The sequence below is a fragment of the Scyliorhinus torazame genome, chromosome 9, assembly GCF_047496885.1.
Source record: "Scyliorhinus torazame isolate Kashiwa2021f chromosome 9, sScyTor2.1, whole genome shotgun sequence".
NCBI lineage: Eukaryota > Metazoa > Chordata > Chondrichthyes > Carcharhiniformes > Scyliorhinidae > Scyliorhinus > Scyliorhinus torazame.
The window spans coordinates 182,483,099-182,500,147 of record NC_092715.1 but is presented as its reverse complement, the minus strand read 5'-3'; the positions used below and the strand labels follow the sequence as shown (position 1 = coordinate 182,500,147).

General features: G+C 49.3%; 1 protein-coding gene across 5 annotated transcripts in view; it reads right to left on the bottom strand.

The window, feature by feature from the left end:
- The window catches only part of dock8 (dedicator of cytokinesis 8), a 451,209-nt gene that overhangs the window by 258,745 nt on the left and 175,415 nt on the right, over positions 1-17,049 (bottom strand). For all 5 annotated transcript variants that reach the window (XM_072516863.1, XM_072516865.1, XM_072516864.1 and 2 more), the window contains exons 4-7: positions 13,006-13,077; positions 11,829-11,955; positions 6,264-6,476; positions 5,873-5,958 (exon numbers count right to left, since the gene is read on the bottom strand). In XM_072516863.1, coding sequence (XP_072372964.1) covers positions 5,873-5,958; positions 6,264-6,476; positions 11,829-11,955; positions 13,006-13,077 — 498 coding nt within the window. The remainder of the gene's footprint in view (positions 1-5,872; positions 5,959-6,263; positions 6,477-11,828; positions 11,956-13,005; positions 13,078-17,049) is intronic.

The window sequence follows — 17,049 nt, the reverse complement described above, 5'->3', positions numbered from 1 at the left end:
GAAAAAGGGGCAGGGGAAAGAATAAATGGAGATGTCTGTAATAGGGTGGATGGTAGAAAAGATTAAATGACAAAAGGGATGATGGTGCAATTTGAAAGGAAATGATAAAGGGGCAAAAGTATGGAACTAAAAGAAGGGCTCAGAGATGGTGTAAATGGAAAAACCAGAATCACTGGCATCAACGTCAGACTGACAAAATGGGAGCAGAGGTTTGATCAGAAATTGTTGAGCATTCGCAATAAAGTAAATTAATTAATTGTGCAAATCGATGCAAACGGGCATGATATAGTCAGGATTACGGAGACATGGCTGCAAGGTGACCAGGGGTATTCAGTATTTAGGGAGGTCAGGCTAAAAGGAAAAGGCGGTTGAGTTGCACTGCTGGTTAAAGAGGAAGTTAGCGCAATAGTGAGGAAAAAATATTAGCTCCCACGATGAGGAAGCTGTATGGGTCGAGCTGGGAAACACTAAGAGGCAACAAACATTAATGTGGGTTGTATAGAAGCCTCCAAACTGTAGTGTTGATGCTGGGACTGGCATTAAACAGGAAATGAGAGATGCATGCGATAAAGGAACATCAGTAATTATGGGTGCATTTTGATTGGGCCAATCAAATTAGTTACAAAACCATAAAGAAGGAATTCCTGGAGTGTATAGGGGATGGTTTTCTGGACCAATATGTTGAGGAGACTGAGGAGACAACGAGAGAATAGGCCATCCTAGACTGGGTATTGTGTAAAGAAAAATAAATAATTGGCAATCTAGTTGTGTGAAGCCCCTTGGGGTTGAGGGATCATAATATGATAGATGGAGAGTGACGTTGTTGATTCTGAGACTAGGGTCCTGAATCTAAATAAAGGAAACTACAATTGTATGAGGCGAGAGTTGACGATGCTGGATTGAGAATGTAACTTGAAGGGATGACAGTGGATAGGCAATGGCAAACATTCAAGGAACGCATAAGGGAAGTACAAGAATTGTTTATTCCTGTCAGGCACAAAAGTAAAATGGGAAAGGTGGCTAAACCATGGCTTACAAGGGAAATTAGAGATCGTATTAGATCCAAGGAAGCGGAATACAAATTGGCCAAGAAAAACAACAGACCTGAAGATTGGGAGCAGTTTATAATTCAACAAAGGAGGATCAAGGGCTTGATTAAGAAGGAGAAAATACAGTACGAGAGCAAGCTTGCGGGGAACTGTGGGGACTTCTGGTGGAAGTCACACATGTGATGGTTCCTGGCAGGGTACTTCGTTTTTGGTGCTTTTCGTCCAGTTTCTGGGTGATGTTTGGGGGGAAACTGGAGTTGTTCAATGAGACATGGTTCCCACATAAACATAATGCCCAACAGGTATATCACAAGGCAGCAGACGGGAAAAGAATTGTCACTGGACTCAGAAGCCCCTTGAACTGCCAGCAGAAAAGCCAGCAAGGACGATGGGAGGGAAACCTCAGCCTCGGAGCTGGCAGCCACACGAGGTGGCACGGAACCAGGAAGGACCGACTCCACAGAGCTCTCAGCGCAGACCCATGCACTGATGGACAAACTCATAGGCTTCGACACCTCCGAGCTCCAAAGACACATGGAGGAGCTTGAACGGAGATTTCCTGGCAACCATCGAGACAGCAGTGGAGGCGACAATGGCCCCTATGAGGGAAGCTGTGTCCAAAATGCAGCGGCAGCTGGAGGCCCAAGAGATCTCAAGAATGCTGCCATGGACCAAGGGGACCGGATCGTGGCACTCAAAGCTGACGTGGCGAGACTGATCATGATTACTTTTCTGTTCTTACTGAGCAGGGCACACACTGCTAGCTGTAAATTTAGTTAATGGGAATGGAGGAGTGGGGTATCTGCTACCCATTACATTAGGGTTGTTTAAAGTAATGAGCATAGGATTGTTGTTCTTGTTTTATCTGGAGTTGGGTGCAGGGGGGTTCGCGAGGATAGTTGTCTGTGTTCTCCTTTTGGCTGTCTGTTTGTTTATTGGGGTGTGGTTCTACTGAGAGGCTGGGGGGGGGGGGTAGGCTGACTGTGAGTTGCAGCGCGGCGGGGGTGGGGGTGGGGGGTCGGGGGGGGGGGGGGGGGGGGGGTCGGGGGGGGGGGGGGGGAGGAGGAAGAAATGTCTGTCCGGTTGTAAACTTGGAAAACAAGGAGGGCCTTGTAAAAAGATAGAGGGTCTTGGCTCACCTGAAAAGTTTGAAGGCTGGTGTGGTGTTTTTACAGTGTGTCAAGTACCAAACAACTTTACGGAAGGGCTGGGTGGGACAGGTATACCATTCGGGTTTTGATGGCAGGGCTCTGTGGCCTGCAGTGTCGATGAACAAGAGTGCATCTTTTTTAGCTGCTCTAATATTGGTGGGCCCAGGCAGGGGTATATAATTGTCAGCGGGTTGTTGGCGGGCATGTCAGTAGTCCGAGTTAACATATACACACTAAACTGGGATGATATAGCATTTAACAATAAGGTGCTGGCTTCTATTCTGGACCTGGATTCACATCAACTAATTGCTAAATGTGTTTGTTATGGGATTCTATTGCCATTCGGGTAGATCGCGCCCAATGTATTTAGGTATTTGCAGATTTGCGGTTTTTTGCACAAGTAGATTTCTTCATTTCTCCTAGCACCGTCACCCTAGCTCTTGGAAAGGGTCCTGGCTGAGTTGGGTGAGGGGAGGTTTTCAGATATCTCCGACTGGATCCGGTCGATGGAGCAGGCTTCGTTGGAGGAAGTAAAAAGAAAGTGGGAGAGTGAGCTGGGTCTGGTTTTTGATTTTTTTGGGGGGGGGGGGGGGGGGTTGCGTCTGGAGTTAGGCTCTTCACAGGTCGTCTCCACTTCCTCTTGTGCTAGGCTCAGCTTGATCCAGCTCAAGTTGGTACACAGGTCACGAAGAGTGGTTTCTTCTCGGGGGGGTGGAGGATATGGGCAAACGTTGTGCTAGGGGACTGGCGAATCATATGGTCTTGCCATAAACCTGTAAGCTTCTGGGTCTCCTTTTTCATCACCATGTAGGGGATTCTGGGTATTTAGCTGGAGCTGTGCCTGTTGGTGGCGATTGTCGGTGTATTGGATTCACCGGTGCTGCAGACAGGGGTGAAGGTGGACGTTCTCACCTTCACCCCGTTTATAGCCCGGAAGCGGGATCTGCTCGGGTGGAGGTCCCCAGGTCAGCCTGGTTGAGTGATCTAATGGAAATTTTTTGTATTAAGTACACCATGAGGGAGTCGGTGGAAGGGTTTGACTCTAGGTGGCAGCCTTTCATTTCCTTTTTCAGGGAGTTGGTTACTGTCAGTTGCTAGGGGGGGGGGGGATGTTCTTGTTACATTTTTCTATAGGGAGTTGGGGTTGCGGGGATGGGGGTTGGTTAGATGTGGGTGTGTTTATTTCAAAATGGTGTTTGCTGTATGTTATTGTTTTGTTTTAATGAAAAATATTTTGACTTAAAAATATTAAAAATTTGAATGAAATCTGACGGTAAAAGTTTCTATAGGTGTGACGAGAAAAAGATTGGTGAAGACAAATATTGGTTCCTTTCAGTCAGAAACAATGGAATTTAAAATATACTGGAAGGTAGCGATTGCAACCCCGGTATTTAAAAATGGTGGTAATGAAACAGGTTATTATAGACCAGTCAGCCTGATGTCAGTAGTGGTGAAAATTCTAGAATCTATTATCAAAGATTTTATAGCAGAGCACTTGGAAAACAGTGATAGAATCGGACAGTGTCAGAATGGATTTATGAAGGGGAAATCCTGCTTGACAAATCTACTGGAATTCTTTGAGGATGTAACTAGTAGAGTTGATAAGGGGGAGCTGGGAGCCAGTGGATGTGGTTTATTTGGACTTTCAGAAGGCTTTCGACAAAAGTCCCACGTAAGAGATTTGTGTGTAAAATTAAAGCACATGGGATTAGGAGTCCTGGTATTGAGATGGACAGACAATTGGTTGCTGACAGGAAATAAAGGAGGAATAAACAGGTCTTTTTCCAAATGGCAGGCAGCAACTAGTGGGGTACAGCAGGGATTGATGCATGGATCACAAGCTATTCACAATATATATTAATGATTCAAATGAGTAAACTGAATAGATTATCTCCAAATTTGCAGATGATAAGTTGGGTGGTAGGGCGAGCTGTGAGGAGATACTTGGACAAGCTGAGTAAGTGAATGGGAAAATGAATGGCAGACGCAGTAATATGGATAAATGCGAGGTTATCCACTTGTGGTGGCATAAACGGGAATGCAGACTATTATCTGAATGGCTATAAATTAGGAGAGGGGGATGTGCAATGAGACTAGGCTTCCTCTTCCACCAGTCACCGAAGGTAAGTATACAGGTACAGCAGTCGGTAAAAAGGAAAATGGTATGTTAACCTTCATAGCGAGAGGATTCGAAAACAGGAACAGGGGGCGGGATTCTCCGCAATCGGCACGATGTCCGCCGACCGGCGCCAAAAATGGCGCGAATCAGTCCGGCATCGCGCCGCCCCAAAGGTGCGGAATTCTCCGCATCTTGAGGGGCCGAGCCCTCACCTTGAGGGGCTAGGCCCGCGCCAGACTGATTTCCGCCCCGTCAGCTGGTGGGAAAGGCCTTTGGAGCCCCGCCAGCCGGCACGGAAATGACTTTGCCATGCGGCGCATGCGCGGGAGCGTCAGCGGCTGTTCACGGCATCCCCGCGCATGCGCAGTGGAGGGGGTCTCTTCCGCCTCCGACATAGTGGAGACCATGGCGAAGGCGGAAGGAAAAGAGTGCCCCCACGGCACAGGCCCGCCCGTGGATCGGTGGGCCCCGAACGCGGGCCAGGCCACCGTGGGGGCACCCCCCGGGGCCAGATCGCCCCGCGCCCCCCCCACCAGGACCCCAGAGCCCGCCTGCGCCGCCTTGTCCCGCCGGTAAGAGAGGTGATTTGATTCTCGCCGGCGGGACAGGCATTCCAGCAGCGGGACTTCGGCCCATCGCGGGCCGGAGAATCGCCGGGGGGGGGCCGCCAACCGGCGTGGCGTGATTCCCACCCCCGCCGAATATCCGGTGCCAGAGAAGTCGGCAACCGGCAGGGGCGGGATTCACGCCAGCCCCTGGCAATTCTCCGACCTGGCGGGGGGTCGGAGAATCCCACCCGGGATGTCTTGCTGCAATTATACAGGGTCTTGATGAGGCCACACCTAGAATAGTGTGTGTAGTTTTGGTCTCCTTATGTGATGAAGGATGTTTTTGCTGTAGAGCGAGTACAGAGAAAGTTTACCAGACTGATAACCTGAGATGGCGGGATTGATTTATGAGGAGAGATTGAGTTGGTTAGGATTATATTCGTTGGAGTTCATCAGAATGAGGGGGGGGGGGGAAACATTCTTCACCCAGAGGATGGTGAGCCTGTGGATTTCCCGACAACAGGAAGCAGTTGAGGCCAAGAAGGAGTTAGATATAGCTTATGGGGCTAAATAGATCAAAGGATATGGCGGGGGGGGGGGGGGGGGGGGGAGAGGGGGAAGCAGAAACAAGTTACTGAATTGGTTGATCAGCCATGACCATATTGAATGGTGGAGCAGGCTCGAAGGGTCGAATGGCCTGCTCCCGCTCCTATTTTCTATGTTGCAATGTTAAGTCCGGAAGGCTGTGAAGTACCTGCTGATCGGCTGAAAATCTCCAGAATTTTCTGTTTTAATCTTAGAACATTGCAGCATTTTACTTCTTTCATCACTTATTGCCCTTTGTAGCTAACACAGGCATTTTGTACCCAAGATTACATTTAAATAGTGCGAGTGTCTTCTTGAATTGGATCATTGCTTTTGACTCCTGGTATAATAACACAATTATATTTTGCGATCCATACATTGGGTAGATTTATGGTGAGTATTTTAAAATGTGAAAATTACTTTAAGATTTGGCATTTCACATGGATCCTATAGCCCATGTGTTCTTTTGGACAGTCAGGAACTGGGCGAATTTCCACAGCATCCTCCTAGCAATTAAAAGAAAAAACATTGAAAGCATGTTAAAAATGAGGGAAATTGCTATTTGCTCGAACATATGGTTCTAATCCAATTAAATATATAGAATAACTGTGCAAAAACTGCTAACTGATGTTATGATCACAGATACGTAACTGTTGATGAAAAGGGGTATTTTTTCTTGAAAGAGCATCATGACATTTTCAGAAAACTTTTTTTCGCAAGAGGGTGTGCATGCTTTGTAAAATATTCAAATTAATAAAAACATTAATTATCCTTTTACTGTGGATTAAATAATGCATAAAATATTTGTAACCTCATCTGTTGCTGGATAGAGAGCAAATAGTTCTGTCTGTCTGTTGGCTCTCCGTGTTTCTTCATTTTGTTTGTCAAGCTCCTCTGGAGTGATGGGCTGAAGTATACTTTCCAAGCGGGTTTCTGGCTGCAAGCTTCGAAGGTCAAAGTCACATGATGTCAATGTTGTCCTCCCAGACTGCTCACCCACAACCGGATGAGGCCTCGTATCATCCTACAGAAAAGAAAACGCTACTGATTAGAAGGCCAGATAAAGGCATAGAGCATATATAGCTGACATGATTGCAAAATCAGAGTCGTTTTATTTTGGGCTAAAACCACCATAAACGTCTTCACTGCATAAGCTGCTCCCATGCCACAGTAAAGGCCGACAAACAATAGGTTCAGGCTAAGGTGAGTAAGGTACAAGTAAGGAAAATGACTCCCCCAAAGTTCCGACTGTACTTTAAAATCAGGAAAATCACAAGTGAGTACAGCATGCCAGTTTCAATGCTCTGTGACTTTCCACTGTCCTCTTGCCTTGAGGACAGTGAGGAAATTAAGTCATCCTCAATCCTGTGAGACTGCTGATGAAGATGACAAGGTTCACATACCTCAGGAAACCTGTGCACTGGCTGTTAAAATCCAGATTGCTAGGTCAAGTTGTGAGTTAATTGCTATTTAACTTATTCAAATATTTGGGAGGTTCCAAACACAGCCTTGTTAAATGCAGTTGTGAGCAGAACGTTTGGGTTCCTCGCATGCCATCACATTCCTGCTGCATCTTAGCAAACCGCCCTTTGGCAGATAAAATTCTGTCGAATGTGGTAAAAGCCATTTTTTCCCCATGATGTATGCATCAGTAAAACTGCCAGTCCATTCTATGTCAAAGTATTCTGAGGCATCATGCATCAGTGTCAAAGTTTATCGAACAGTAGTACCAGAAATGTAAAGTACATCACATTAGGGTAGGGCGGCATTCTTACTGTACAACTGTGGTTATTTACACGTAAATTTAACAAGCTCTTTCAACTCATAGCAACTCGCAGCACCTTCCATGTGAATATTGCAATAATGCTAATACTTGACAGGACAGAAAACTATTCAGAAATAATTACCATACCATCTAAGGAAATGAACAGCCACTATATTGATAGATGATCGACACTAATAAACTACATGTGAAAGAAGAATTTAGAAAAGGGGAAACAAGCCACTGGAGACATAAGAAAGGACAACTAGAGTGAAAGTTGCTTGAAATGGATGGATAACGCTGCTTAGCTGTCTGATCAGAGCTATATTCATATACAACTGGGAGGAGTCCCTCCTTATGTTTGTTCCCTACATTTCTGTCCAACTTGCCTGAAATCAGGGATTGAACTTTGGGTATGGTTATCTGAGTGGTGAAGCCACCACCAGCTCCTTGCCCAAGTGACCACTTGATGGGCAGGATTTTCTGTTTTTTTGACAAAGTGCTGGCTCAGGAGGAAAGCCACGCAGACACGCGGCGAATGTTCAGACTTTGCGCAGACAGTGAGCCAATAGCCAGGAATCGAACCCGGATCCCTGACTCGAGATGGTTTTGTTGTTTGAGTGGAAATAAAGATAGCAGTTAAGGGTTATTGTGTTACTGTATTGATTAGCATTATTTAAGGGGTAATTGTAAGCTACTTTCTTGTGTGATGTTAAAAATATTTTAATCCTGTGTTAGTAATAAAGTTTAATTTAATATACGATACCTTTATTTTATGTGAAATCACTCCTCGAGTGAGGAATTCTTTCCTCACAATCTTACAAAATTGAAATAAAATTTGGCGGCTTCTGTCCGGTATCCTAGTGACTGTTAGGGTCTGGTCAGGGCTCGTCTGTCCTGCAGCCTCCGGTTCCTCCCTGGCCTCGTCTTCCAGCCCCTGCTGGTCCGGTGCCACCTCTTCATACTTGTCCTCCTCGGAACTGGCCACTTGTTCCCCATCACCAACCTTCAGCTCATCGCCCCGCTGCTGTGCGAGGTTGTGGAGGACACAGCAGACCACAACAAAGTGGGGAACCCTCCGGGCAGTGTACTGGAGTGTACCACCAGAGCGGTCGAGGCATCGGAACTGCATCAAGGAAGAGTCCAATGCACTGCCCAATGACAGCCCGGGTGGTCACATGGGCCTCATTGTACCAGGTCTCTGCTTCGGTCACCAGTCTCCGTATTGGCATCATTAGCCATGTCCTCCGAGCATAACCTTATCCCCAAAGAGCCAGCCGCCCATCGTGGGCGGTTCCCCATAGAGGCTGAGGATGACTGACTGCTCCAGGATGTAATGGTCGTGGACGCACCCCGGGAAGCATGCGCATACGTGCATGCTCTTCATCTGGTGGCCACACACGAGCTGCATGTTCAGGAAGTAGAACCTCTTTCGGTTAACATAGGGCACTCCAAGATAGCCCGGTGAGCACAGGGCAACATGCGTGGCATCTAATACCCCCTGGACCTGGGGCATCCCGGCGATGGTGGAGAAACCTGCAGATTGGGCATCTTGCTGGGCTTGGTCCATGTCAAAGTGATGTAGATTTCCGCCCGGGCATACAGGGCACCCATGACCTGATGCCTGTGAGATACCACACAGGTCCCCACTCAAGTCCTGGAATGATCCCGAGGTGTAACGGTTCAGGGTTGCAGTGACTTTCACCACCAACGCACCCCCCCCCCCCCCCCGGAACACTCTGCCCACGCTCACCCAGTTGCAGTGGGCCCCTCTCACCGGACCCCAAACCCGTACATGGACACACGCTCATAATATCACCTGGAGCGGGCGCTGGTCCCATCCCCGTGGCACTCACCCACCCTCCGGCCATGGACATGTCCCAGGAGCTGTATCGCTGCCTGTTCGCATGTTGGCTGCTGCCTGCTGCGTGTGTGGTGTTGCCTCCACACTGTGTCCAAACACAGTGTCCAGGCATCACGGTCTGATTGGGATGCTAGGCACCGACTTCCACAAGCTAAATGACCTGGTCAACCACGGGAATCCACTTGGGTCGTGTGACGGTGAGGGGCAGCACGGTAGCATTGTGGATAGCACAATTGCTTCACAGCTCCAGGGTCCCAGGTTCGATTCCGGCTTGGGTCACTGTCTGTGCGGAGTCTGCACATCCTCCCAGTGTGTGCGTGGGTTTCCTCCGGGTGCTCCAGTTTCCTCCCACAGTCGAAAGGTGTGCAGGTTAGGTGGATTGGTCATGATAAATTGCCCTTAGTGTTCAAAATTGCCCTTCGTGTTGGGTGGGGTTACTGGGTTATGGGGATAGGGTGGAGGTGTTGACCTTGGGTAGGGTGCTCTTTCCAAGAGCCGGTGCAGACTTGATGGGCTGAAAGGCCTCCTTCTGCACTCTAACCTCTATGAAAAAAAAAATTCTATGAAGTGCTTTCCTAACCACAATCGCCAATTCCCTATTAGCAATAGCATTCAGCCGCACAGCCAGAGGCCTCGGCAGCTGGAAGGGGTAATGGGTGGTCGGTGGGGCAGATGAGCCAGGAAAAGGGTTGCTCCTTGAATGGGAGCATGATCAGGGGTTGACATGGTGGTGCCACCTGAGGTTGCCCCCACCCTCCCATGGCATCCCACATCTCCCCCTGCCCCCCCTCCCACCTCAGTTGAGGTCCTCCACCAGCCAGTGGTTCTCCACATCCCCCCGTCCCCCGGTCAACGGTCCCCCACACCCCGTCGAGAACTGGGGTGGCAAGCCCAGCACTGCCGTGCTCTTTGCCTGTGAGCAAAGATGGCTAATCATCTCCTGGACTCCCCACAGAAGCCCTTCCGCCAAAGTACTAAAACAAAGTACTAATTGGCGCCAGCGTGACCACTTGCCTGTGAGGCGGTTGAAGGGAGGGAGGCCGTTGGATAAGGGATTGCTCCCATTAATTGTACGAAAACTATTTGCCGCGGTTCTCGTTTTCTTTTTTTTTTAGAAAATGTTTTATTAAGGCATTTATAACTTTAATATTTTAAACAAAAAGAGTTCCAACACACACAAAATCCCCACAATAACATACCCATCACTCTTCAAGCATAAACTCTATCATGGTCCATGTACCCACTCCATCCCACGGTGTTCCCTTCATTCGATTCCCTACTCTTATTCGTCACTTCCATGCCTTCCCTGGAGGCTAAGCCTGGCACACGATGAGAATGCATTGACTCTCCTCAGGGCCTCCTCTCGTAGCTCGACTTCCAACTTATCTCCCTACTGTTCCTCCCACTTCCTCTTCACCTCCCCTATTGGAACCCCTTCCCACTCCATCAGTTCCTGAGACATTTCTGAGACCCCTTCCCAACCCCTGTTTTTGACATCACCTTATCCTGTAGCCCCTTAGTGGAAGGCGAGGGAAGCCCGGGGCCTGCCCATGCACAACATCCCGCAATTGTAAGTACCCAAACCCATTCCCCCCCAGGCAACTCAAACTCCTCCTCTAGCTCCTCGAAATTCGGGCAACCCTCCTCAATGAAAATATCTCCAAATCTCTCGAATCCTGCCCGTTGCCACCTCCTGAAGCCCCCCCCCAGAGTGAACCGGTAGTTATCACAGATTGGTGACCACACCGACGCCCCCTCCAGTCCCATGTGCTGTTTCCATTGTCCCCACACCCTCTGGGCTGCCACCACCACGGGGCTTGTGGAATACCGAGCCGGCGAGAACGGCAGAGGTGCCGTTAACAAAGCCTTCAGACTCGTGCCCTTACAAGATGCTGCCTCTACCCGCTCCCACACCGACCCCTCCCCCACTACCCACTTAACCATTGATATATTAACCACCCAGTAATAATTAACAAAGTTCAGAAGGGCCAGCCCCCCACTCCCCGTGCCCCCGCTCAAGTAGGACCTTCTTCACCCGCGGGGTTTTCCCAGCCCAAATAAAACCCGAGATCGCCGCATTCATCTTCCTACAAAATGCCTCAGCGATGAAAATTGGGCGACACTGAAAAACGAATAGCAATTTCAGGAGGACTGTCATTTTCACAGTCTGTACCCTCCCTGCCAAGGACAGCACGGTAGCACAGTGGCTTCACAGCACCAGGGTCCCAGGTTTGATTCCCGGCTGGGTCATTGTCTGTGCGGAGTCGGCACGTTCTCCCCGTGTCTGCATGGGTTTCCTCCAGGTGCTCCGGTTTCCTCCCACTCGTCCCGAAAGACGTGCTGTTAGGTAATTTGGACATTCTGAATTCTCCCTCTGTGTACCCGAACAGGCGCCGGAATCAGGCGACGAGGGGCTTTTCACAGTAACTTCATTGCAATGGAAGCCTACTTGTGACAATAAAGATTATTCTTAATAAAGGGAGCGCGTCCCACCTTCGGAAGTCCCCTTTCAACTGCTCCATTAACCTGCACAAATTTAATTTATAAAGCTGACCCCAGTCACGTGCCACTTGAATACCCGCGATTCTCGTTTTCTGCCTCTCCCACAATTCACCAGCCTCATTTTGCTCTTGGCCAGATTACAATTTTCATTAGCAAAAGTTCTAAAATGAGTAAAAGAAGGATAAAAATGCAAAGTAAAGGAGAAAAAAAAGAGGACTGTTGTAGCAAAATAAACGAATAGATGATACCTGAAACTCTTGACTGGCTGCATCGCCACTGTCATCTGTTTCAAACAACTGCTTTGGAAGAGTCTTGAATAAATCTCTCCTCAATTCAAGTCTGCTTGAACTCAAGGGCCCAGTATCTCCTTGGTTCCTGAACATCAGACATTAAAATAAACACAAGTTATGATAGGAGTCAACAACATTTCAATGTTTCTGCTAATAACCTTAGCAGAATAAAGCACAAAAAACAATTGTGTGAGATAATAGCAGCTATTTTAAAAAAGAGAGAATATGTGACCCTTCCAGTATAATGTGGCTGTCATTATGGTGGGAGCATGACAAAAAAAAAAGATACTTCATATTCGGAACTTGGTTCCAGGATTCCGTAATCACTCACATCAAACAAATCCATTGTTAAAAGAGGGGGCAAAAGCTAGGGACAAAGATTTGTTGGGTTCGGAGTTCTTTTTCAGCCCTCATTGGGTGTGGGCATTGTGTTATCAGAAGCATCCTTATCAGCTAAACAGTAGAAATGCACATATGAAGAGGTCCCAAGCAGAATCAGGACTGGACCCCTGAAGAAAATGTCAGAATGTTAAGCAGTTTTTAAAAAGATGTAACCCCTTACTTGTCTACAACAAACCACTACCCCCATTCCCTCCAAACACCTGATAAGTCTTCATTGATGTCTGTAGCAGGTTGGTCCCCTAGATGCAGCCATAATGCTGTGAGGGCCCACTATTGCCATGTTAATGAAAAGAACTCCTTGTAACTCTCCATGAACTTAGTTGGTATTGGCTGTGGGAGTCCGGTTGGGCATATGTTGGCACTTCAAATCAGGATGTGCGTCCCCCTCCACATCACTGAAGATGTTTGGGGAACACTGAGCAATGATGGGCTTTGTGGTCTTTACTCGCTGATAGTTTTGCACATTCTGACATTTTATATACATAGTACAAAAAGCAACATACTGAAGACACTGGGGTGGGATATTCCTCGGTGGCGTGTTTCATGGTGCCAAAAGTGGCGTGCCATCTTGTCTGCTTCCCAAAATGGCACAATTTCAAAGCTCAAAGTATATTCATACTTCCAATCAGATCAAAAAATTCTAACAATTCCAAATGAATGGTTAACTCGTCAACCTTCCAATCAAAATGGTATCCTTGATTTTATTTCAGTCAAGTTAGAATTGTTAACCTACCTTCTGTTGACAATGAGCCAATCTTGAGTGTAGGTCTGCACACAATCTCGTACAAGTGGATCTAAATCAACCCTAGAAATTTGAACAAAATATATATATATTTGAACAAACCATCCTCATTATATGTGAACTTCTGTTCTGGTAAGAAAATAAATAAAGGAATTATGCACAAAATGCTACATTACAAGTGATATTTCTAGAATTTAGTCACAAGAGGAAGTTTGCTTCTGTGTGCTACATTTGCAATACATTCGCGCCACACAAGTGCCAGGCAATGACCATCTCCTACAAGAGAGGATTTAACCATGGCATCTTGACATTCAATGGCAGGACTTCCGGTGGCAGCCACAGGGTGGGTGATTGCACACCGGGCATCTCCCGCTTGAAAGCGTGGAAAAGAGCTCTTTTTACCCAAAATTGGGTCTGATGGAAAAGTGCAGAAGGTCGGAGGAGACGTTCACCCCGGGAGTGGCATGTCTGCTGGTTATGAAACCCGGCAGAAGGTGAAAGACTTGGTCAAGGAGTTGGAAGCGACCTGTTGTGCAGCAGCCAGTGGAAGGATGGCGGAGGGGGAAGGGCTAGTGCAAGTCGCAAAGCCCCAGGTGGAACAGTTGATGGCCTTCATCAAGGATGAGTTCCCCCAACAGAGGAAGGAGATGCAGGAGGATCGCTTGAAGGCCATCGAAGGATCTGTGGTACCCCTGAAGGGCTTGATAGAGAGGGTGGAGAAATGTTTGGAGGCGCAGATCCGAGAGATTGAGAGCGCGATGTCGGACCACAGCGATCGGGTGGTGGCATTGGAGATGGAAATGGGGCTCCCAGGGGACCTTTGCAAGACGTCGAGAGCAAAGTTCGAGGAGCAGGAAAATAGATCGATAAGGTAGATTCTGCCCGAAGGAGTGGAAGGTGCGAGTGCCACGAGGTACGTTTCAAGGATGTTGGCGGGACTGGTGGTGGAGGGGGTTCTGAACAAGGCCCCCGAGGTGGACAGAGCGCACAGGTCTCTGAGGCAGAAGTCTAGAGCTGGGGAGCTGCCGCGGGTGGTGATCGTGAGGCTCCACAAGTTTGTGGAGAAGGGGATGATTCTGCAGTGTGCCAGGGAGAAGCCCAACTGCGAATGGGAGGGAAAAAAGGTTCCGAATATACCAGGATATTGGAGCTGAGCTGACAAAATGGCTTGCTGGCTTCAACAAAGCCAAGGTGGTGCTATATCGGCGACAGATAAGGGGCGCAGTTCTCCCATCGGGAGACTAAGTCCCGACGCCGGGGTGAAAACCGGAGTGTTTCACTCTGGCGTCGGAAGCCGCTCCCAGCCCCCTATTCTCCCGCCCCAGGGGGGCTAGGAGCGGCGTCGCGTCATTTACACGCGCAGGGCCGGCACCACATAAATGACGTCACCCGCATGCGCGGTTGCCGTCTTCCCCGAGGCCGCCCCGCAAGAAGATGTCGGATGGATCTTGCAGGGCGGCGGAGGAAAGGAGGTCCTCCTTCAGAGAGGCCGGCCCACTGATCGGTGGGCACTGATCGTGGGCCAGACCCCTTTTGAGGCCACTCCCGGTGCAGGAAACCCCCCCCTCCCGCGTTCCCGCGCTGATCCCGCCGGCAGCGACCAGGCATGGACGTCGCCGGTGGGAAGCCGTCGTGTTGGACAGGCCGCTCGGCTCATCCGGGCCGGAGAATCGCCGCTCGCCCGTTACAAATGGCGAGCGGCGATTCTCCCAGCGGCCAGTCGGGATTGTCGCCGCGCCGGTTTGGGGGTGGGGTGGGAGAATCGCGTGCGGGTGCCGGGGCGGCGTGGCGGGACTCCCACTCCGCTCAAGGTTTGGGATGCTCTACCCAGTGAAGTTTTGGGTGACGTATGAAGACCAGGAACACTATTTTGAGACGCCAGAAGCAGCCAATGATTTTTATCATAGAATTTACAGTGCAGGAGGCCATTCGGCCCATCGAGTCTGCACCGGCTCTTGGAAAGAGCACCCTACCCAAGGTCAACACCCCCACCCTATCCTCATAACTCAGTAACATCACCCAACACTAAGGGCAATTTTGGACACTAAAGGCAATTTATCATGGTCAATCCACCTAACCTGCACATCTTTGGACTGTGGGAGGAAAGCGGAGCACCCGGAGGAAACCCACGCACACACAGGGAGGATGTGCAGACTCCGCAGAGACAGTGACCCAAGCCGGAATCGAACCTGGGACCCTGGAGCTGTGAAGCAATTGTGCTATCCACAATGCTACCGTGCTACCCCTTTTTTATCAAGGAGCATAAACTGGGGGAGAACTGAACAAATTGGGTGGGCTGAGGTGCTGGCACTTTGAAGTAATTGGGAATACGGGTAGAGCGGGGGTTGGAGGGAAGGGCGGGCTTCTTTTCCTCCGATGTGGAGGTTTTTTTTCCTTGTTTTTACTTTTGGGTTGAAAAGGGTAGCAGGGATGAAACTTTTGTAAGGGGGCTGCTGTCCCCATTCCCCTCCTGCTGCCTTGGGGCTTGTGGTTTTTTTCTCCTGTTTGTTTGTTCTTGGGGAAGGGGGCCTGTGGTGCGAGAGGTGTCCTTGTTTGGGTAGAGGGGGGGGGGGTCAACAGGAAGCTTTCTTCACAGAACAGAGAGGTGAGGGAGGGGGTCAGTGGGAGGTGCCTTTGGGGGGGGTGGGGGGCGGGTTGACACAACGAGGTTGGAGAAGGTCGGGTCAGAGCAAGGGGCCATCTTGGATGGGCTAGGTGGAGGGCGAGAAGGGGAGAACGGTGGATTTTTTGTGGAATGGAGGCATAAAGCCCCGGTAAGGCTGATAACGTGGAATGTGCGAGGGCTCAATGGACCGGTCAAGAGATTCAGGTCTTTGCGCACCTTAGGAGCCTGAAGGTGGAGGTGGTCTTTCTTCAGGAGATGAACCTCCGTGTGAAGGGCCAGGTTATGCTAAGGAAGTGGTGGGTGGGTCAGGTTTTCCCCTTGGGGTTTGATTCAAGGTTGCGAGGGGTGGAAATTGTGAGGAGTAGGAAAACGGGGGTTTGAGAGTGCGAAGGACGCGAGGGTCCCAGCTGGGAGATATGTGATTGTGAGTGGGGTATCGGAAGGGGCATTGGCGTGTCGGTGAATGTGTATGCACCGAATTGGGATGATGTAGGTTTTATGAGGGGGTTCCTGGCAGCAATCCCGGACTTGGCCACACACCAGTCGATCATGGGAGGAGATTTTAATTGTGTCCTAGAGCCGAGAGTAGATAGATCGAACCCCAGGTCAATAGGTAAGATACATATGGCAAAGGAGCTGGGTGGGTTTAGATGGGTATGGTGGATCCATGGAGCAGAGGCTGGGGGGTAGAGGCTCGATTCAGGGTTGTTGACAGATAGAGGGTTTTGTGACAAAGTGTGAGCTGTGATTAAAGAATATGTAGAATTGAACCAAAATGGGGAGTGGTCGGCGGCCACTTTTTGGGAAGCGCTAAAAGCGGTGGCCCGAGGGGAGATTATCTTGTTCAAGGCACATGCAGATAGGGAAAGGAGGGACAAATATGAATGGCTAATGAGCGAGGTAGTGGAGTACTCGAGGATGCCCACCATGGAGGAATTGGCTAGGAGGAAAACATTACGGGGCAATTTGAAAGGCTGGCAATAGGGAGGGCAGTAGGACAGCTGCGTAGGACAAGAGGGGTGCAGTACGAATACGGGGAGGAGGCGAGCTGAATGTTTGCGCATCAGCTATGGAGGTAGGCTACGTCCAGGGAAATATTGAAGATATGGACTGGAGCAGGGGATGTGGTGTCAGAGCTGGGGAAGATAAACAAGGCGTTTAGGGATTATTATAAGGAGCCGTATAGGGCTTTATGCTGTCACCCTACTATTGTGTGTTTTGGACCCGCTGGAAAGCAAAGAGAGGATCATGGGCCTGTTGGGAAAGTTTGGGCCGTTCTTGGGACAAGTTAAATGTAGGGAAAAGCGAACTGTTCCCGGTGAATGCATCAGGTCGGCGAGTCAATTTAGGGGGGAGATGCCACTTAAAAGGTGGCTAGAGACAGGTTTAGATACCTGGGGATTCAGGTA